A 21,853-nucleotide genomic window follows, 5' to 3' on the forward strand; every position below is an offset into this window, starting at 1 on the left:
TCTACAAGTCTACTGGTCTACAAGTCTACTGGTCTACAAGTCTACTGATCTACAAGTCTACTGGTCTACACGTCTACTGGTCTACACGTCTACTGGTCTACAAGTCTACTGGTCTACACGTCTACTGGTCTTCAAGCCTACTAGTCCACGAGTCTACCTGTATTTGAAAGGGTTGATGCTTTCTACAATGTTCTACTTCGAGGTGGAGACGGTTGATAAACGTATTTAAACCTGAAAAAAAGAAAATCAATATTGAAACATCGAAGATACATAATAAACAATCAAATTGTAAATGAAAAGTTAACATAAGAAATTTAACAATGAAAAATAGGAACTTAACAATTACAAATTAAATTGAACAATCAGAAATTAAAGATAAAAAGAAATGATTTATTTTACCTTGATGCGTTTGAAAGCTTGCCATATCAAGATTTGTTATCAGATCAATAACTCGCACTGCTCGAGTCACGAAAGTAATATGCTCGAGCTCACTGCTTGGCCACTGTATCACCTTGAGGAGACTCTCCATCATCCCGCAGGAGACGAGGGCCTCGCCCCCGGCCTCGTAGCTAGCCAGGTGGTAGAGGAAGGAGAAGAGGGCGGTGGCGAGGGGTTGAGGGAAGGGTGCAGAGGAGGGAGTGGTGGAGGTGAGGCTTGTAATACAGTTCCTCACCATGACGGGCAGGAATCCATGAAAGTTTGCGGCTCCGGTCACATCAATGATGGTGTTGAGTTTAGGAAAACTTGGGTTCCGGTCCAGGTGGATTATAGAGGTCAGAGATTTCAATGCCGCAGCCTTAGATAAATATACATATTAGTTAATTGCAAAACAGATCAAAATATGAAAATCTAAATTATATCGTTTTCGTTCAGTAAGGTGTTCATTAAATTTCAAAAGATGGAAAGAGGGGGACACATTATTTTAATAATTTATGTTATAATCATTTGCATTTTTTGTTTTATCTTCAAGTTCCCAATGGAGTCCATAAATGCAGTAATACACCATTTTTTTTCTTTTGGGGCTATCCCAGCGACAAGGTAGGCAGGTAGGCCAGAAAAACCTATATCTGATTAATAAATAATGTAGAATTTTTTTTTTTTTTTACTTTTTCTAATAACTTCCAAATATTTTACTGCAGTAAACTTGGGTTTATAATTCATACTTGTTTAGATACCGCTTTTAAGGGAACCGCTGTGATCTCATTAAAATACCTTGATCTCCATGAGATGATCTCCTTTCATCTCCAGGACATCCACCAGCTCCTCTAGCAGACCAGAGTACAACAAACCCTGGACAAAAAAAACATTAGCATTTAATTATTTGTTTAATTGACATTTTAACAGTTTAAATTTATTTGCTTAATGCTAAAAAATTATCCTTCTCTGTATAGCATCAGTGAGCTGATTACTTTCTTCCTGTAAAGAATCAGTGAACTGATTGCTGGCTACCTGTATAGAATCAGTGAGCTGATTACGTTCTTCCTGTAAAGAATCAGTGAGCTGATTACTGCCTACCTGTATAGAATCAGTGAGCTGATTACTGCCTACCTGTACAGAATCAGTGAGCTGATTACTGTCTACCTGTAAAGAATAAGTGAGCTGATTACTGCCTACCTGTATAGAATCAGTGAGTTGATTACTGCATACCTGTATAGAATCAATGAGCTGATTACTGCCTACCTGTATAGAATCAGTGAGCTGATTACTGCATACCTGTACACTGTATAGAATCAATGAGCTGATTACTGCCTACCTGTATAGAATCAGTGAGCTGATTACTGCCTACCTGTATAGAATCTGTGAGCTGATTACTGTCTACCTGTATAGAATCAGTTAGCTGATTACTGTATATTAGAACTGATAAAGCTTGCAGTCTGGCTTGTACACTCTTTAATCTGGTTGCATAGCTGGAGAACCCATGTGCCAACCTAAAACAGAAAATAAAAAATGACTAAAATGTTTACTGGCTAGAGGGGGTTGTCGTTGTTATCAAACCATTCATAGAGGGGGGGGGGATTAAAATATTAAAAAACTTAAAATTAGGTTTCCTTTTAAGTTTTTAATCCGTCTTTACTGTCCTACAAGTTACAGATTTGCTTCGGTAACAGTTTTTATGGATTTATAAAAACGATAAGAAAATCACATAAATAAAAAATTTAAGGCAGTTTAACCTCAACAAGCTTTGACTGAATAAACTTATAATTCTATTATACTAAATATTGAAAAATGTTGACCGCCTTTTGACCAGCCGACTCAGGGTTCCCCAACAGAGGGAAGTTACTTAAAGTCCCTAAGGACAATTAATAAAAATAACGACTCGCCTTGCAAAGTTTTCGTGAAAAAATTCGCGCATTTAAAGAAGACGAAAAAATTGTGTACAACTACTTTTTCGGAAAATTAAAATTTTACTTTAAATTGGTCTTGAGAAATGAGAACCCTTGTTAAAGTAAAACTTTTAATTTCCCGAAAAAGTAGTTGTAAAGCGTAGACAATTTTTATGTACTGCACCTGACGTATGTAAACAAAAGCATTTGTTTCTCTTCCGGAACATTATACTGTTTGAGTAACTCCTCCATTATACCAGCTGGAGTCTAAATATAATTTAGTTTTTAATTAAGCAGTGACTCCCGACATTTGAACAATCTTATGTTAATTTTACAAGAATAATTGAAACTCAAATTTTCAAGTGAAATGCCTTTGTTTGTAATGTACACTGCACAATTGCTATGTTTTCATGTTCATTGGACTATTTAAAATCTTAAATTGATTTTTTAAATCTTGCAATTTTAAATTTAAATTTTAAATCTCAAAATTTAAAACTTTTATTTTGAACTTATAAATTTCAATTTTTTAATCTTTTTTCTCCTAAATATCATTTAGTTACCTATTGTGTATTATTCATGCCCATTACATGCTAGATTTCATTAAATAACAGCTTTATTTAGTAATCATCTAATTATGATATCTTGTGAGATAATGATCTAAGTTCTCGTCATACATAGATAACATGTTGTACATCTGGTTTAAAACAGTAATTTCTCTTGATAAATGAATGTTACCTTGTTCATCTGGTCTAATTTCTCCATGTGTATTACAGTAACAACACTAGACTGTGAGGTTTTCTTCCCTTGGTCTACTCCAACCTGAAGAAGTTAAATCAATAATTCACCTAAAACTAAAAAATTCTAAGAAAATAATCCGCAACACCACCATTTAACCATTGTTGAACCATTTCTGTATTTCTAATCTCCTAAAACTCTATCATCTCCTAATCCCATGTTTTTTTCAACTGAATCTCTATCATCGACCTTAAACCCTCGTTTTTCTACTAAAACTCTTAAAATCTCTTAAACCCTCGTTTTTCTACTATAACTCTCTCATCTCCTAATCCCTTGTTTTTCATCTAATTCTCTGTCCCTAAACCCTCGTTTTCACCTAAATCTTTATTAGCTCCAAAACCCTCGATTTTACCTAAATCTCTTTTATCTCCTAAAACTCTCGTTTTTCTACTAAATCTCGATCACCTCCAAAACCCTTGTTTTTTAACCTAAATCTCTTAACATCACCTAAATCCTAGTTTTACTCCTAAATCTCTACTTCCTAAAGACTCGGGTGTCTCCAAAATTAAATGTTATCTCTATTATCTGCTAAACTCTTGATTTTCCCTAAATTTCTTATATCCTAAACCTTAGCCGCGTCTTTTTTATTGTTCATTTTGCTTAATTTTTTTTAATCCTCTGTTTCTTTTCAAACATTAGGTTTTTAAAGACCAGTCTATCCTATTTAGTCTATACGAACCTCTGCATAAAATTCGAAGTGGAGTGTAGTGGCACTGGGAGGGAAGGATGAGATGGGATCATCAGAACAACATTTAGATAATCCAAACCCATTATCCTTGCCACCCCAGCTAGCAGCCAGGTGGGATAATCTAAAAGTTAAGAAAGTTAATATTTTCCTTTAAACCCATTCTAGTTGCCCACCATTTGAAGAGAGGGGAGTGGCCGATTAATAACTCTACTCTCTGATAAGTAAATAGTTGTTTTTCTAGTGTTCAATTCTAACAATTTCCTCAATTTTTTCTATCGCGTAAATCCGTAAGTCATATCATGAAGAACCCGCAATTAAAAATAATCAATTTCAATGTTAAAAACATTGTTAGATCTTGATCCTTCTTGATCAGACAAATAACTTTTATACATCGTATTAGTGAACATGGCAGTTTGTAAATGAAGTCACTTGAAATGACTTATTCAGTCCCTTTAAACTAAAAACAAAACATGTTTCAACCCTAATTAAATTAGTTGATACAGAGTTACAGAAAAAGATTCCAAAAAAATATTGATACTATTTTTATTTTATTTTCATTATGAATTTTTATTTAACAGACCTGTTGAGGAGAAGTTGGCGTTTATCTGGGGACAATCTTGAGATAAAATTACTCCGTTTACTGAACATGTAGAGCAGGTTGAGGACTTCCAACACCACGTCCAGGTCGAAGGAGGAGAGGAGCATGGACAAGTGTTCCATGGATGAGTAGAGGTGCCTGGAGAAACTGTGTTCTATCAGCAGAGTTGTGAAGTGAAGTGTCCATAAAACTAGTTCCTTCAGACGACCGGCTTCCTCACTGGGCTGGTCACAACCCAAAACCTGTTACGATAAACATTTAAACATTCGTAGATTATCATTTAGTGACTGGTACTTTGCCGTTAAAGGGACTGTTAAGGTAAAATAAAAGGTGGTATAGGCTGAAGCCTAAACATTTTAAGAGTTAATCGCGACCAATATTTGTTCTATCTAATGTCCCTGTCTCGAGAAATTGATATGAAACTGTGTCTAAGTTATACCCCTCAAAAGTAATACCCCATTTAATCTCACCTTAACAGTCCCTTTAAGAAGCGCCAATTCTTGAAAATTAGGGTTATCAGATATTTCTTTTGCTAGCCTATTTGTTATACTTTGTTATATTCGTCTTTTTAACTTTGAAAGGGTCGACCTACTACCCATCGTAAAAGCTTGTCGCTGTAAACACAAAACATAAACTTTCATTTCTGTTTTAAACGTTGACAAACCTAGGGAAAATATCATCTTGAAAAATCCCCCCTTCCCTCTATAAAATATTTTTTCCCCTATGTTAGGTATGTTCTTCAAGTTTCTTTCCACTCGGATCAATTGAAGAAAAAAATGATTTAATATGGAAACAAGTTTTATTACAAGGAGTATCAAAAAATGGTTGTTAAAAATACGTTTGCCTTTTGACGTTCATTTTAAAATCTTTATTCATGCACAGAAATAATTTGTGAAAACATATACCCCTGACTTACCCATGACCCCTGTTCTCGTCTGGTTGCATCTTCTAGAATATCATCACACAGATCAAGAATATCAATCCAGTGGTACAGTTCACACTTCCCATAGGTCCAGGTCTCGATCTTTTGAAGTTCCAACAAGAACTCGGCCCTGGTGCACCCCTAAACAAATCATTTTACAATTGATTTATTAAAATTTAGTTCCATAACAAACTGACAAAGCTGTCAATTTAAAATCAGTAATTAACCCCTAAAATTCTCCTAAAAATCTCTCCCTGTAGCATCAAATAAAAATATAATGTTCTTTTTGTTTAACTTCTTAACACGTGTTTAAGGAAATATTTGGAATCTTTATTCCATATTGAATAACTAACATTTAAACAAAGGTTATTAAAGATCACTTCGCTAATTCATTTACGTGCAAGATTAGTTAAATATGTACCCCTCATAACATCAGGTAATTAAACAGCTGCAAAATCAAATCTTCAACAAAACGATCCCCTTAATATTGTCTGTCTTCTAATCGTGAATTCATCGCATTTGGTAAAACAATTGCTTCATTTCACATATATATACCTTAAGTTTTAGAATGAGGTTTTTGCAGTCTAAGGGTACCTCACTAGAGGATTTTTTCACTTTAGTCCTTTCAATTTTCATTTTGATTCAATGATTTGATAAATCACAAAAGGAGAATTCTCATTGCAATCTCCGGATTCGAACACAGTTTAGTTTGTTCATTTAAAAACCTTGTAGATCTGAAAACATGTCTTGATATAATAACTTTATTGCCCTGTTTAAATGTGAGGCGAAGCACCAAAAATTTCTCCTTAGGGATATATTTCGACATGGAACTTTCTTTGTTTGATTTCGAACCTCCATACTTACATTATTTCAAATTACAAATACTTATAGTTATTTTAGTTTTAAATAACTTATCAAGAACAAAAGGTAATTGGAAATTCCGAAATTTTTACCGCTCGCTAAAAATATACCACATGCTAAAAAAAATTGTAATTTTGCATATGACGAATGGAGCATAAATAACGTTACCAAAGAATAAATCTTAAATCAAAATCTCAAATTAAAATGGACGTTCTACATATATATAAGCCGTTGCGTAATTTTAAATAAGACTTTTGAGATATAATATGTATTTCTTGGTTTCCCTGATATGATATTAGGTTTTCACCCCGTCTTGTCTACAGTGTAGTAGTCTACATGAATCTAACTGTGTTGAAACCGGTTTTGCCGAGAAATCCGGGAACTTGCAGCACCCGCCATCTTTCTACCTGCCTCACTAGATTCATCCAAATAATTATATAAGGAATTATAATGGTTATACGAATTAATAATACATACATAGTTAAGTTAAGTGGTAAGACAGGGGAACCGGGGTATGATAATTTATCCCCATGCAAGATTTCTTCACCACCCTTCTGAACATGTGAACCTCCTAGATTGGAAGCCTACATACTAAACCCCGAATTCTCCGGCTACCATTATAAATGTACCACCCATGATCCACATGATGCCTTTTCATTTGCNCCCCCTCGTACGCGCCTGGGGGGATATGTGGACGAACCAATTATGATCGTCTTGAAGGGACTTCTCAGGACTTCAGAGTGTAATAAACAATTTATATCAGCTGAGAATACATTTTGTTATTTAGCTCTTGAATTGTGACACAGTGGGCTGCAGAGGGTTCAAGGGGGGCTTACTCTATTTTAATTAAAACTGCCTCCCCCCCCCCTTCTGGGTCAAACGTGCCTGTTCTTTTGAAAGTGAAAAGAATTACAAAAATCCAGCAGAATTTCACATTTGTCGTCTTCAATTTGGATAATCTTGATCCTTACCCTGAGGGCAAGGGCATGATGATATAGTAATCATTAATAATAGAAGAAAATTGTAATAAGAATTTTTGCTAAGAAATATGTGGACAGAACAGGGTCTAAAATACGGTCTGTGTTTTTTCTTTACTTTTTTCAAAACCTCCTTTTCACCCTAACCATCAAAGCTAGAGGTCTAATTTTTTTTATTTGTTTTTGCTGGCCTTGAAAAGTTGGACTATATGAACAATGTAGACGTATTGCACATTCATCCCTTTACTCCATATATGTATGGGCCTTTACCCCACATATAGGCTATTCACGTTGATTCAGACTTCCTGCAGTCTCCAATATTTTTAGGGTAAATTGAACTCCATTAATTGTAATTTTAAAAAAGTTTTGGTAAATATATGGGTTTCCTCTGAATGAAGCATTGCTGCTCATCTATTTAGCAAATTTAATTTCCATTATAGTTTTTTTTATATTATTAAGAATTATTAAAAACTCAATTCCTTTTGCTCAGAAATAGGTTTAAAAAGTTCCTTTGAATTCCGTCAATATAGAACCTTTTAAAAACTCGAAAACATGACAAGTGTGAACTAAAAATAAAAAAATAGTTATCCTTAAACACTTTTATATTATATACTAAATGTACATGATGTAGATTGTTAGTTTCTAATTTTAATTTCTTTTGTAATTTGTTGCATTTTTTTTGTTTAAGTTACTTATTTACACAGTCGTCGTCGTAAAAATCATTAAATGAAGACGACTTTCGGTTTAAATTTTTATTTCAACCAAGCTTTTAAACAGAATTGAGACACACGAACATGGAAACAAAGAGAAGCTGCCAAGATTATTTTTTTACTTGTAAACTTGTAATTTAAAAAAAAGCTTGTAGAAGACTTAAAACGAACATTCGTCTGTCTTCATTGTATTGATATAAACTCCGAACGCATATTTTTATGCTATTTAAGTCATGACTATAAGATCATTTATTAGATTTAAGAGCGAACATATTGGATATTCATGTTTATTAAAAGCTTCATAATACATCTATTTATTACAGTTATATCTCACTATCTATTTATCATACACAATTCAGAAATTTCAAGAAAAAACTCCAGCCTCAAACCATTTGTGATTATATAAGAAAAAGTGCTATTCATGAAGGATCAGACTTCAATGACGACCTGAAATTTTAAAGTTTTAATTTATAAAGAGATTTCGAAAATTTACAAATTGAGTGATTCGTTTAATTTTTACAAGCATTTAATTATTTTCAGATCATTTATTTTCTTACTAAAGTCTTATTCTTAATGGCTGACACTTAACATGCTATCGAATATGAAGACACTTTTATAAAAGATACAATTACTTAAATGCTAAATAAACTCTCCCCTAACTGCACTTGGTTCTTAAATTGGGATTGTCAGAAATATTCTAATTCTATCAATCCAAAATAAGAGGATATACTATATTCTTTAGACTTTTATCTAACATTTAAGAAACTGAAAAAGGGCACCCATATATCTGGAATCTGGAATTCACAAATATTCAAAGATATTTCCCCATGCATTCGTTTCTTAGAGAAAGATTAAAAGTTGTAAGATGTTAATCGTTGTTTGCATTCTTAAAATGGATATTTTCATTTAGAAATTTCGTTGACAGTCCCTTTAAACTATTTTTAGAATCTTGTTGACAGTCCCTTTAAATTAAATTTAGAATCTTGTTCCTGGGGAATCCACTAAAGAGCTTCTAAGAAACAGGAACGGTCTAAAAATTCATAGTTAAAGATCTAAACATTATTATATCTTCATTTACTTATCTATATATGTATATATATATTAAGTTGTAATCTCTGTTATGTCTGATGATAAGTCTTGAACCCTTGGACCTATTTGGTACAAATTTTGATTGAGGAACTCATAACCACGGAAATGTTCCTAGTCTATAGTTTTGAGATTCTAAGTTGAGTAATCATAATTTAGACCAAGAGATGAGTACCTTGAGCCTCGTTGTTAAATATTTTTATACATTATAGTATTTAAGGTGCAGGGTAACCCGCGAAGGAAAATGACGACCTAAAGTTCATTAAACCCACGAATATAAAGGAACTTCTGTCTTCTGTCAATACTTTAGTGTTAAATGTACATTACTTGCTGTTAACTGTTGATTTTATCTGTCTTTTTATTATCGTATCTCTATCTCCGATGAGCAAATGGTTTCGCGGATTTTTCTCTTCAAATTGTTTTTTTTAACCATCAAATTTGACATATTTCCTGGCAACAAAATTTAATTTCAATTTCACTGGGGTCATGTAAGTTGCCATACAAAATTTGAGCCCGATCGGTTCAGCCGTTTTGAAGTTTATTGGACACAAACAAACGAGCAAACACCAAAACAAACCAAAATATAGATTTGATTTTCCTCAAAAAAGAAGCATGAGTTTACAGTTCTGCAAAACAGAGTAAAAGTAAATAAAAAAGTTCCATCCTTTGTGGGTAACCCTGTAGTGTAGATAATACAAAGCAATGTAAAATAGTTATAGATAAAGATGTACTTGAGAAACGAATTACCCACTTCCAAATTAGTGAACCCTCCCTTTTATTTCAGGTAGTTGAACCTTTAAAGAGTTCAAAGAGGGGCTGGCCCATAAATAAATAAATTATCTATTGACTGGCCCGATTCTCTAAGGTACTCTTAAAACCTTAATCTGATCAATAATGTGGAAGATAGCTTAGGTTTTCTGGGTTTAAAAGTGTTCAATCCAAATAATTTCTACATTTTTTATAAAGCAAGAAATGCGCAATTCACTTATGTTTAAAGAATCCAAATAAGAAAATAATCAGTTTTCGAAAACAAAAACATTAATATCTAATTCATATCTGATAAGACAAAGATTTTAAGAGTACCATTGTGAATCGAACATGCCAGTCTATAAATTTACTTACTGTTCTCCCAGTGTATCCATCCTTTTCTTGATTCTTTCTATAGTCATAGATAGTTCTTCCTCATCCTTCTTTTCTTCCTGTCTCTTCTCATTCTTCTCTCTTTTCATCTCTACTCCAAACTCTGAACAAAAGAAACGATTCTTTGCTACAGTATCAAATTTTCTAATCTATTAATTGCAACCTGATGGTATTCATTTTTGATATTTCAAAATTAGATTATTGTTCTAACAAAATTTATTGTAGTTTGAAATATCACAACTTTGTTTCTTCAATTTTTTTATTTCCTCCTTCCAACAGCTTTTTTCGTATTTTACCTTGATCTGTGTTTTCTTGGGGTGTCCCGTAATCCAGAGTATTCAGATCCATCCTGAGATTTAACGTTGTTTTCTTAAAACTATAATATAAGCAAAATGCAACAACAAAAATAAAAAAAAATTTCATGTTCATATGTTTAATAATTTGAATTGTCTGTAAAAAATAAACATAACAATTCCTACCATATAATCATACTTTAACAGTAGAAGCGACCAGGGGCAGGCTGTCGTTATTTCTGTGGAAATTGTTACAAAAAAGACTTTACAGGTTCTTTTTAGATACTTTTTAATGCAGTCGTCGTCGTATATATCAATAAATCAAGACAACTTTTAAAAAGTTTAAAAGCATGGATATACATAAACATGGAAACAAATAGAAACTCTCAATTAACAGCTTCTCGGTGTTTACTTGTAAAATTGTAATTTGAAAGAAGCTTGTTTATAGAAAACTTAAATAGAAAAGTCGTCTTCATTGTATTGATATAAACGCTGACCACTGGACCTGGTTGAATCAGTGTACGATTCATCCTTGCAGAGTAGAGAATAGAGATTCTGAAATATTTTTTTTAAATAAATTTAATTTCTAAAAAATAGAATATTGAATTTCAAGGCAAATATTTTAGTTTCCAGGAGATAAATACCATCACATTGTGAGTCTTGAAGTTGAAATAATGAAAGTTAAATAAAAGTAAGAAAATAAGAAATTCTGTGTCTAAACATTCTTTGGAATATATAATCTTTCCAACGAAATAAGAAATACAAACTATTAACTTTTAACATTCGAGTCGAAATAGTATTTTTTCATGAGCCCCCNAGTGACAATCTATTCAAACATTAGCATGCATGATTCACAACGGTCACTTTAAAAACATTGACAGTCCCTTTAAATTTTAAATTAAAGGAAAGGATATCGAAAAAATGAAATATATATCCCTTTAAATTGATTGATTTAAAATATTAGCATAATTAATCCCTTTAATTCTCTTATGTTTGATTACCTTGAATCTTACACTAATGTTGTCTGGATAAAAATTATTTGTTGAACATATTGAACCAGTGTGCTCATCTTCCAGATATATTGGACCACTGTATGTAGATTCAGGATTTATAGTCCCACTGTACTTGACTTGTGGATACATTAAACCACTGTGCTTATTAAGAGGAAAGAATGAATCTCTCACCATATATTCGGGATAAATTGAACCACTGTGATGCTTCTCAGAAAGCGGTTTACTAAAAGACCAGTTGGACCCACTGTGCTCGGAACAATTATTTTATTTTTTACAGGGTAGACTTGGGGGAGGGGGGGAGTCCAGAAGTCCTCAACGAGTAATCACCGCCACCCAAATGTGTTTTGCGGCATGCACGCTCCTCAATTGGTAATCTCCACCACCTCAATTGGTAATCACCGTAAAATTTTGTTTTCTTGTATGCTGCATCATCAAGGTACGAATTTTATCTTTTGATATAAACGTATAGAAATATATTTCTTTTCCCCTTAATCATTAATCCGTTTGCCTCCTCATTAATTCTTTTTACCTATCGTTTTTCTGTTTCTTTTTTATCAATGCCTCGTTCCCAACCATCTTCATCGTTTTTTCTTTTCCTCAACCATTTTCTTGCATTTCTCCTCAATATACATTTTTCCTCTATCCTTCCCTTGTATTTCTCCTGCCCTCTACCCTGCTCCTTTATAAATATTTCTTCAATTTTTGTCTCAATATTTGCAATTCGTGTTTATTTTATTTAACTCTCACAGTGCAACTGTGCAGCAGCCTTACAGGCGATATTTTCCTTGGGACACGTTTTAAAAAAGAACCCAGCCCACTGACGTTGTATTAACAAAAGCTATCAAAAAGAACACAGTTTCTTGCTGTTCTACTAAAAAGAACACAGATTCCTGCTGTTCTACTAAAAAGAACACAGTTTCTTGCTGTTCTACTAAAAAGAACACCGCTTTCTGACGCTCTATTAAAAAAAGCACAGCTCCCTGACGCTTTTTGAAAAGAACAAAGATCCCTGACGTTATATTTAAAAAAAACACAGCTCACTGACGCTTTTTGAAATGAATACAGCTCCCTGATATTCTATTGAAAAAAAAAACACTGCTCCCTGACGTTTTTTGAAAAGAGCTCATGGCCATGACGTTTTATGGAAAAGAACACAACTCCCTGACGTTTTACGAAAAGAACACAGCTCTCTGATATTCTAATGAAAAAAACACTGCTCCCTGACGTTCTATTAAAATAAAAATACACAGCTCCCTGACTTTTTTAAAAGAGCACATGGCCATGACGTTTTATCGAAAAGAACACAAATCCCTGACGTTTTTTTTAAAAAACACAGCCCTCTGATATTCTATTAATAAAAAACACAGCTTCCCTGACGTTCTATTAAAATAAAAAAACACAGCTCCCTGACGTTCTATGAAGATAAAAAAAAAAACACAGCTCCATGACGTTTTTTGAAAAGAACACATTGCCATGACGTTTAATCGAAAAGAACACAGCTCCCTGACGTTCTATTAAAATGAACATAGCTAGCTCCCTGATGTTAAAAAAAACACAGCTCCCTGACATTCTTTTTAAAAGCACACAGCTCCCTGACGTTCTCTTAAAAAGAAGACATGCTCCCTAACGTTCTATTAAAAAAAACACAGCTAATTCTGTATTTTATATCCTTTAAATTAAATGTTCCCTGAAGCAAAGTATGGAAGCTAGGATTAGAGTACTCCTTCTAATCATAACTGAGTTTTACTGCTGATCTATAAACATCATTTTTTTGATTCAACAAAATCATAAAAGATTTGCTTATAATACTTAAACAAGAAATAGGTTTAAAGGGACTGTAAATGAAAAATGAAAGGTGGTGTAGGCTGAAACCTAAGCATTTTAGGAGTTGATCGAGTTCCCTGAGAGTTCTATCTAATGTTCCTGTCTCGAGAAATCGATAATAAAACTGTGTCAAATTTATACGAAAATCTGTATATATAAAATTTTGTATAAAAATAGTAGGTTTAAACGGATCATAGTCAGCAAATATACAACCAATCTGAAAACGACGATATCCCAGAGGAGCCTAAGAAACTTAAGTTTGTATCTATTAATATTTGAATTTAATAATTTTTCATTTATAAAAGATATAATTAATAATGGTATTTATACCTCCATATTTCAAGACCAAAACTCCCACCAATGGCAGTGTAGTGAGGGAGGGAGTCCAGAGTTCCTCAAATAGTAATCACCGCCACCCAAATCTGTTTTGCGGCAAGCGAAAAAATTAGTCTCATCACACCCACTACTGAAAATGAAGTATTTAGTCCACTAATAATGGGTTAAAGTTTCCTCTCTATATAAGGAGTTTAAAACAACATTCAGAGGAAAATGCCGCAAACATTCTTAAAGCGAAACTTGAAACTAATAAACGTAATATATTTCTAGCACTTAGTTTGGCATATTTATTGATTTATTTTCGAAACTAAGGAGCAATAACGAAAGCTTTAACAATATTGTACACCATATATGGCCATTAAAAGAGGTCAATATGGTCTTATTTCTAAGAAATAAACGATTTAATTTTATGCTTTTTTGCACTGATTACTATTTGAGGTGGAGGAGATTACCAATTGAGGAGCGCGCTTGCCGCAAAACAGATTTGGGTGGCGGTGATTACTATTTGAGGAACTCTGGACTCCCTCCCTCGTGTAGTATACTGGTCACGTGATACAGATGGAGTCACATGATAATGATACAGCAATGCCATTGGTGGGAGTTCACATGATACAGACGTATTTATAATATTATCAATTATATCTATTAAAAATGAAAAATGATTAAATTAAAATAATAATTGGAGCAAACCTAAGTTTCTTAGGCTCCTCTGGGATATCGTCGTTTTCAGATTGGTTGTGTATATGATGAATATGATTCGTTTAAACCTACTATTTTTATACAAACTTTTATACATACAGATATTTGTATAAATTTGACACAGTTTATATCAATTTCTCGAGACAGGAACATCAGAAAGAACTCTCATGGGTCTCGATCAACTACTAAAATGCTTAGGTTTCAGCTTATACACCCTTTCATTTTTCTTTTCATTATCTTTAAGAAAATTTATCATTTGAAATAAAAAAATCAATTTAAAGATTACTAATTGTAAAAATGACCACCACCAAAACCAAAGCTTTCAGTTACAAAACAACGTTATAGAAAAAAAACACCAGTTTTAGCGAATAACAAACTTAAATTTTCGCAGATTTTTCTGATAATATTGTTGAACTTTTAAACGTAAACTCCAGGCAAAATATTTTCAATTTCAACCAACCATAAACCTTCCCTGGGATCATATGTCAAATATTGGAACGGGAAAAAAGATGTTATTCCTAGCTTGCAGTAAGTGCAACTGTGCTCTTCCAATAGTTTCACTCTTTTAAATAGTCCCCTTCCTCCCCCCCCCCCCACCTTTGTTCGTCATTGTTCTCTTTTCATTTCATCAAACGTTTAATGGAGCGTAAATATTCTGTTTGGAAAGTCAGACTATTAATCCAGGAAGTAAACTCTGTAAAAACTTTTATATTCAACACTTTACACGGTAATAATAATTTTAGTTCTCCTGGTTCTTCTGATTCTTCTGGTTCTTCTGGTTCTCTAGGTTCTTCTGGTTCTCCTGGTTCTAATTGTTCCCCCGGTTCTCCTGCAGTTTTCCTGGTTTTTCCTGGTCCGGTTTTCCTGGTTCTCCTGTATCTTCTGGTTCTCCTGGTATTTCTTAACCGGTTCTCCTGATTCTCCTGGTTCTCCTGGTTCTCCTAGTTCACCTTGTTTCCAAGGTTTTCCTGATTCTTCGGGTCCTCCCGGTTCCCTAGGTTCTCATAATTCCCTAGGTTTTCCTGGTTCCCAAGGTTCTCCCGGTTCCCTTGGTTCTCCAGGTTCCCTAGGTTCCTCTGGTTTCTAAGTTTCTCCTGGTTCCCTAGGTTTTCCTGGTTCTCTAGGTTCTCCTCGTTTCCTAGGTTCTCCTGGTTCCCTAGGTTCTCCTGATTTTCTAGGTTCTCCTGGTTCCCTAGGTTCTCCTGATTCCCTAGGTTCTCCTGATTTCCTAGGTTCTCCTGGTTCCCTAGGTTCTCCTGGTTCCCTAGATTCTCCTGGTTACATAAGTTCTCCTGGTTCTCTTGGTTTTTCTGTTTCTCTCTTGGTTCTTCTGTTTCTCTTAGTTATTCTGATTTTATTGTTTTTTCTAGTTCTAATAGTTCTCCTGGTTCTCTTGGTTCTTCTGTTTCTCCCGGTTCTCCCATGTTTTTATTGGTTCTTCTAGCTTTCCTAGCTGGCCTCGCTCTCCTAGCCGTCCTAGTTCTCCTGGTTTTCCTAGTTCTCCTGGTTCTTCTAGTTTTGCTTTTTCTTCTAGTTTTGCTTGTTCTTCTAGTTTTCCTAGTTTTCCTCGTTCAGATAATCCATTCAGTTCTTTTATTTCTCTTAGATTTTCAAGTTATCATTGTTCTCCTGGTTCTCCCAGTTTTTGTAGTTCTCCTAGTTCCCCTGGTTCTCCTAGTTCTTAAGATCTTCCAGTTTCTTCTTGTCTTCCCAGTTTTCCTAGTTCTCCTAGCCGTACTAGTTCTCCTAGTTCTCCTGGTTCTCCTAGTTTTCCTAGTTCCTCTAGTTCTTACTGTTCTCCTAGTTCTTATGGTTATCCTAGTTTTTCTAGTTTTCCAAGTTCTCCTAAGTTTCCTACTTCTCCTAGGTTTCCTAGTTCTCCTAGTTCTCCTAGTTCTTCTTCTTCTTCTAGTTCTTCTAGATCTTCTAGTGCTCCTGATTCTCCTAGTTCTTCTAGTTCTTCTAGTTAACTTCTAGTTAATTTCTAGTTCTCCTGTTTCTTTAGTTCTTTCAGTTCTCCTAGTTTTCTTGGTTCTCCTAGTTCTTCTAGTTATCCTGGTTCTCCTAGTTTTCCCAATTCTTAAAATTCTTCTAGATCTTTTATTTCTCCTCGCTTTTCTAGTTCTCTAAATTCTCCTAGCTCTCCTAATTCTCCTAGTACTCCAAATTCTCCAAATTTTTTTTCTTGTTGTTCTAGGTCTCTTGGTTCTCTCAGTTCTCCTAGTTCTTATTTTTATCACACTTTTACATGTTCTCTTTGTTCTCTTGGTTAGCTCAATTCTTCAGTTTTCCTGTAGTTGTGCTTTTAAAATTCTCATTGAACTTAAATTTAAATATTTATATAATTCTGTCTGACTCTATTTGATTAAAGTGTTGATTTGTATTTAAATCGCATAGCACTCCAATCTATAAGATACGGGAAGGAACGAATTTACGCGATCTTAGTTCTCAATGGTTCTTTAGAAAAAGAAGCTATGATTGAAAACATGTAAAATTTTATTCAAGAATCAAAGGAATTGACTCTTAGACACGCAATGTCATAGATGTTAGATATTTCAAACTGTGAATTATGTTAGATCAAATAATCTTAGTTTGAATATCAAAGTTTTACTCCATCATGTTGCAAAGATATAGAATTAGAAAATTTGAGTTTGAAAACTCAATTCCAATTATAATTTAACGTGCAGGATGAGATACAATTCTCATAATTTAAAAAATAATTTATACTTTTTATTTTAATGTTTTATTAAAGAATTTATACTTCATGCATTATCAAGCAATTACAATTGCAGATTTTTTGGTTTGTATTGGAAATATTTCAAAATTTACTAAACCAATATTGACCGAAGCGCAAACGATCTCTGACATATAAGTCCCTTCGTACCTTTGGAACTAAGAGCTATGAAGATTCAAATTAAAGATTTACCTATTGCTGACAGTATATATATAGTACAAAATAAAATTTGATGTAATACTGCTGGTACAAAGGAATTGGTTTTTATCTCAAACTCTAACTTTTCAATCCCTATATTTTTGCAACCCAATGTGAAAGACGTTTGAAATTTCAAATTATGAAATTTGTAAGATCAAATTGTCTAAGTTTAAAAAAATCAAAGGTTTACACAGTCAATTTACAAAGATGAAGGGATTAGAAAATTTGAGTTTGTGGCCAACACTCAGATCCTTTGTGAGGTCATAGATCCTCTAGGTTTGATTTTACGCGAGAATGAGAAAAGAAACGGAATTGAGTTTTAGCCACAAACTCAAATTTTTAATCCCTTATCTTTGCAACCTGATGGTGTAAAAAATTTCAAACTTTGATTATTTGAACTTACGGAATTCATAAAAATATCTAAGGTCTACGACATTTGGTTTATAAGATAAAGGGATTATTGAAAATATTTCAGATTTCAGTTTTACGTGCAATTCACTTTAGGTTAGCGTGGGTTCACTGCACATGCACGAATTCACTTTAGGTTAGCGTGTGTTCACTGAAAATGCACGAATTCACTTTAGGTTAGCGTGGGTTCACTGAACATGCACGAATTCACTTTAGGTTAGCGTGGGTTCACTGCACATGCACATATTTATTTTAGGTTAGCGTGGGTTCACTGCACATACACCAATTCACTTTAGGTTAGCGTGGGTTCACTGCACATACACCAATTCACTTTAGTTTAGCGTTGGTTCACTGCACATACACGAATTAACTTTAGTTTAGCGTGGGTTCACTGCACATACACAAATTCACTTTAGTTTAGCGTGGGTTCACTGCATATACAGGAATTCACTTTAGTTTAGCGTGGGTTCACTGCACATACACGAATTCACTTTAGGTTAGCGTGGGTTCACTGCACATACACCAATTCACTTTAGGTTAGCGTGGGTTCACTGAACATACACGAATTCACTTTAGTTGTGCGTGGGTTCACTGAACATACACCAATTCACTTTAGGTTAGCGTGGGTTCACTGCACATACACGAATTCACTTTAGTTTTGCGTGGGTTCACTGAACATACACGAATTCACTTTTGTTTTGCGTGGGGTCACTGAACATACACGAATTCACTTTAGGTTAGCTTGGGTTCACCGTACATACACCAATTCACTTTAGGTTAGCGTGGGTTCACTGCACATACACCAATTCACTTTATTTTAGCGTGGGTTCACTGCACATACACCAATTCACTTTAGACATACACCAATTCACTTTAGGTTAGCGTGGGTTCACTGCACATACACCAATTCACTTTAGTTTAGCGTTGGTTCACTGCACATACACGAATTAACTTTAGTTTAGCGTGGGTTCACTGCACATACACAAATTCACTTTAGTTTAGCGTGGGTTCACTGCATATACACGAATTCACTTTAGTTTAGCGTGGGTTCACTGCACATGCACGAATTCACTTTAGGTAAGCGTGGGTTCACTGCACATGCACGAATTCACATAGGTTAGCGTGGGTTCACTGCACATGCTCGAATTCACTTTAGGTTAGCGTGGGTTCACTACACATGCACAAATTTGATAATCACAGACTTTCCGCCTTGGTAAATTGATGACTAGAAGACAGCATATTTATATAAATATATATAAACAGGGCGTCCCAAAAAAAACTTTGCAGTAGGGTGTACTATTGGGTGCTGAGGGAGCAAGTTTCGTTCAATTTTCACAATCAAGGTGTCATTGGAAAGCTCTTTATTTCATTTTTTTCAAGGTATACTTTTTTTCTTTCTAGGTCTCATGCTTGTTTATAACTATTACTTCTTTGAGTATAAGTCAAAAATATAAAAATCGTTAAAAGTTTAAAAGTTTTAGCCCGGATGGGTAAGATCAAAAAAAAAATTGATGAAAAAGCGGGATGTGGAATGTACTGATTGATTTCCAAAATATAAAAATTTTGGACAATTTTTGTGGACTTGGCAAAGTTCTTATGGACTTAGGGCTGGGAAACCGTAGTTTTTTTTTATTATTTTAAGTTTATTTTTAGAATTAAAAAAATAAAATTACGAAAATCTCCCATTTATTTTACAAATTGTGAACAAATGAAAATAAAATGTGAAAAAACAAAAATTTTAAAAATCCGGGAAATTAATTTTCAACTTATACTGAAAAAAGTGATAGTAACATAAAAGTATGAGGCCCAGGAAAGAAAAAACTTTACACCTTTAAATATCAGAATAAAAAAGTTTTCCAATGACACATAAAATGTAAAAATCAATCAAAAATTGTTCCCTCAGCACCTATTGACCCCTACTGCAAAGTGTTTTTGGGACACCCTGTATATAAATAAATATGTTTTTATATCCTTACTCAAGTTTGTAAGTTAATTAAGAAATATAATTTGCAAGCTCAACGTTTACAGTGTAGTTATTTTTATATGGGATGTCCATAATATAAAGAGGGAGATTTAATAAAACTTTTTTTTTAAATATATTGTAACCCCTTCAGTCCTCAGACGGACCGGGAGCTAAGATGTAACCAGTATGAGCTCAATAGCTTAGAAATAGGGATAGTTTCTCTTCAGCTCTCATACAAACCCGGAGCTAAACTCAGAGTGGATAATTCTGTTGATGTAAAGTAACCCCTTCAGTCCTCATACGGACCCAGAGCTAAGCTCGGATTGCAAGTAGTCCGGCCTATAAACAAGAAAACGTATTAGCTCTTTTTTATATAGCTATAGGTCGGACAGAAAGTGGGATGGTTAACAAGTCATCTCATCTATATCATGTAGGAAGATTCGGCCATTAAAAAATGCCAAACCAGAGAATGCTTTTAACACACATGTTTGGGCGCGCGGAGAACCCAAGACGCAGTGGGACCGGGAATTATATTTTCTAAGTTTGAATTCAAGCCGATAGGCATGAGACACGGCTTGACAGAGGCAGAAGGAATTAGAATAGGCCTGGGCTAAAACCATAACAGAGGGTTTGTGTGCATGAAGAATCCAAAGACGGGAGATTAACTCGTCGTACGAGGCTAATGAAAGGCGGACAGTCCATGATTCATTAGTATCATTTTTATTTGTTAATTTTTTACTTGAAAATACATTTTTTCCTATACTCTGTAGATTTACTCACATCAGTTTTCAGGCTTTATGTTTCCTTTATTTCATATCATCGTTATACAGAGCGTCCCATATCATATTAGATTATCTCCAATATTTAACGCCAATATCTAGTGTATTCTCCTACCTATCTGCTATCCTATCTAATGTATTCTCCCATCTATCTGCTGTCCTATCTTGTGTATTCTCCTACCTATCTGCTATCCTATCTGGTGTATTCTCCTACCTATCTGCTGTCCTATCTAGTGTATTCTCCTACCTATTTGTTATCCTATCTAGTGTATTCGCCTAAATATCTGCTGTCCTATCTTGTGTATTCTCCTATCTATCTCTTGTCCTATCTAGTGTATTCTCCTATCTATCTCCTGTCCTATCTAGTGTATTCTCCTATCTATCTGCTGTCCTATCTAGTGTATTCTCCTATCTATCTCCTGTCCTATCTAGTGTTTTCTCCTACCCCTTTCCTGTCCTATCTAGTGTATTCTCATATCTATCTGCTGTCCTATCTAGTGTACTCTCCTATCTATCTGCTGTCCTATCTAGTGTATTCTCCTATCTATCTGCTGTCCTATCTAGTGTATTCTCCTATCTATCTCCTGTCCTATCTAGTGCACTGTATTGTAATCCTGGAGGGAAATTTAAGAGAGTATCGTTGAAAGAAACTCCCCTGAGTTTCCTTTTTGGGATTTATACATCCTCGTTGAGTTTATTTTAAGAAATTAGAAAACAAAAAACAAAATGTAAGGAAACCACGTGAAAAAATGTTTGTTTACAAAAATATAGATATCTAGAAAACTGCCTGACCCCTTTTCATGAAACTGAGTTTCCGATACTGGGTTTCATTACGATACGCTATCTTCAGTTTCTGGCTCTGATATCCTGCCTGTATGATATTGTATACGCGATGACCCCAGTTTCTCTGAGTGTGTGAGAAAGGGCTTCAGAATCTCCGGCATGGGAGAGGATCTTAAACCCATTCTTGTCGGAGACTATCAGAGTTGGATACCCATACTCCAGCAGAGAGGACGTTTACTCCGGCAATAGGACGTTTTCTCCGACTCTTCTATACCAGAGTGAATTAAAAGTTATGAATTACAAAGACTTTGCTAAGTTTTTGTGAAATAAGAATTTTATTTTGAACCAAAGTGATGATATTCAAATATTTCCAAAAATTTGATTAAAACTTAAATCCGTTAATATACGCTAATTTAATAAAATAAGTTTTTTTAAGGTTTCGCATTTAATTTTCTTTATCAAAACATGTTTTGAAATTTTATGGATTTAAGTAAACATGCATGCACTTTTAGACAATTTGGCAGAAAGTAAATTTAGAACCGTTTTTTCGTAAGATTTTTCAACAAAATTACGTCTTTAAACCCGATCCTAAATTGATGAAATTAGGATACGATTTAAAAAAAGTAGATCCATACTGTGTATTATGTTTAAAATAAAATCAACACATGATTAAAAGTTTAAGTTTTTTTCTCATTTTACGATCTAACAATTTTTACAAAGAA

The 21,853-nt window shown here is 34.0% G+C and overlaps 3 protein-coding genes across 3 annotated transcripts in view; all 3 read right to left on the reverse strand.

The window, feature by feature from the left end:
- LOC111712579 (E3 ubiquitin-protein ligase HUWE1) overlaps nt 1–6,083 on the reverse strand; it is a 35,715-nt gene extending 29,632 nt beyond the window's left edge. The window contains exons 1-10 of the mRNA XM_023487234.1: nt 5,883–6,083; nt 5,322–5,468; nt 4,388–4,647; nt 3,799–3,928; nt 3,060–3,143; nt 2,509–2,591; nt 1,820–1,928; nt 1,213–1,290; nt 400–796; nt 124–231 (exon numbers count right to left, since the gene is read on the reverse strand). Of these exons, the coding sequence (XP_023343002.1) occupies nt 124–231; nt 400–796; nt 1,213–1,290; nt 1,820–1,928; nt 2,509–2,591; nt 3,060–3,143; nt 3,799–3,928; nt 4,388–4,647; nt 5,322–5,468; nt 5,883–5,963 (1,477 nt within the window). The 5' untranslated portion in view covers nt 5,964–6,083. The remainder of the gene's footprint in view (nt 1–123; nt 232–399; nt 797–1,212; nt 1,291–1,819; nt 1,929–2,508; nt 2,592–3,059; nt 3,144–3,798; nt 3,929–4,387; nt 4,648–5,321; nt 5,469–5,882) is intronic.
- A 2,066-nt stretch (nt 6,084–8,149) lies between these two features.
- Nucleotides 8,150–13,238, reverse strand: LOC111712581 (uncharacterized). The gene is made up of 6 exons (XM_023487236.1): nt 13,095–13,238; nt 11,396–11,651; nt 10,900–10,949; nt 10,398–10,450; nt 10,084–10,204; nt 8,150–8,905 (listed from the first exon to the last, which is right to left on the reverse strand). Exons 1-6 carry the CDS (start codon nt 13,139–13,141, stop codon nt 8,851–8,853), a joined length of 582 nt encoding a protein of 193 aa, XP_023343004.1. The 5' UTR covers nt 13,142–13,238; the 3' UTR covers nt 8,150–8,850.
- A 1,969-nt stretch (nt 13,239–15,207) lies between these two features.
- On the reverse strand, nt 15,208–21,313 carry LOC111712580 (uncharacterized protein MAL13P1.336-like). The gene is made up of 2 exons (XM_023487235.1): nt 21,246–21,313; nt 15,208–15,604 (listed from the first exon to the last, which is right to left on the reverse strand). The coding sequence occupies exons 1-2, from the start codon at nt 21,311–21,313 to the stop codon at nt 15,208–15,210; spliced, it is 465 nt and encodes a 154-aa protein (XP_023343003.1).
- Nucleotides 21,314–21,853: the final 540 nt, after the last annotated feature.

Source organism: Eurytemora carolleeae, unplaced genomic scaffold (assembly GCF_000591075.1).
Source record: "Eurytemora carolleeae unplaced genomic scaffold, Eaff_2.0 scaffold1295, whole genome shotgun sequence".
NCBI lineage: Eukaryota > Metazoa > Arthropoda > Copepoda > Calanoida > Temoridae > Eurytemora > Eurytemora carolleeae.

Coding starts and splice junctions, on each gene's coding strand:
- LOC111712581 (XM_023487236.1), bottom strand. CDS start 13,141: ATGATTAGAAGGAGTACTCTAATCCTAGCTTCCATACTTTGCTTCAG. Junction 11,652..13,094: donor GCTTCCATACTTTGCTTCAG/GGAACATTTAAT, acceptor TTCCGAGCACAG/TGGGTCCAACTGGTCTTTTA. Junction 10,205..10,397: donor CCAAGAAAACACAGATCAAG/GTAAAATACGAA, acceptor TCTTTTGTTCAG/AGTTTGGAGTAGAGATGAAA.
- LOC111712580 (XM_023487235.1), bottom strand. CDS start 21,313: ATGGGTTTAAGATCCTCTCCCATGCCGGAGATTCTGAAGCCCTTTCTC. Junction 15,605..21,245: donor ACACACTCAGAGAAACTGGG/GTCATCGCGTAT, acceptor AGAATAACTAAG/AGAAACAGAAGAACCAAGAG.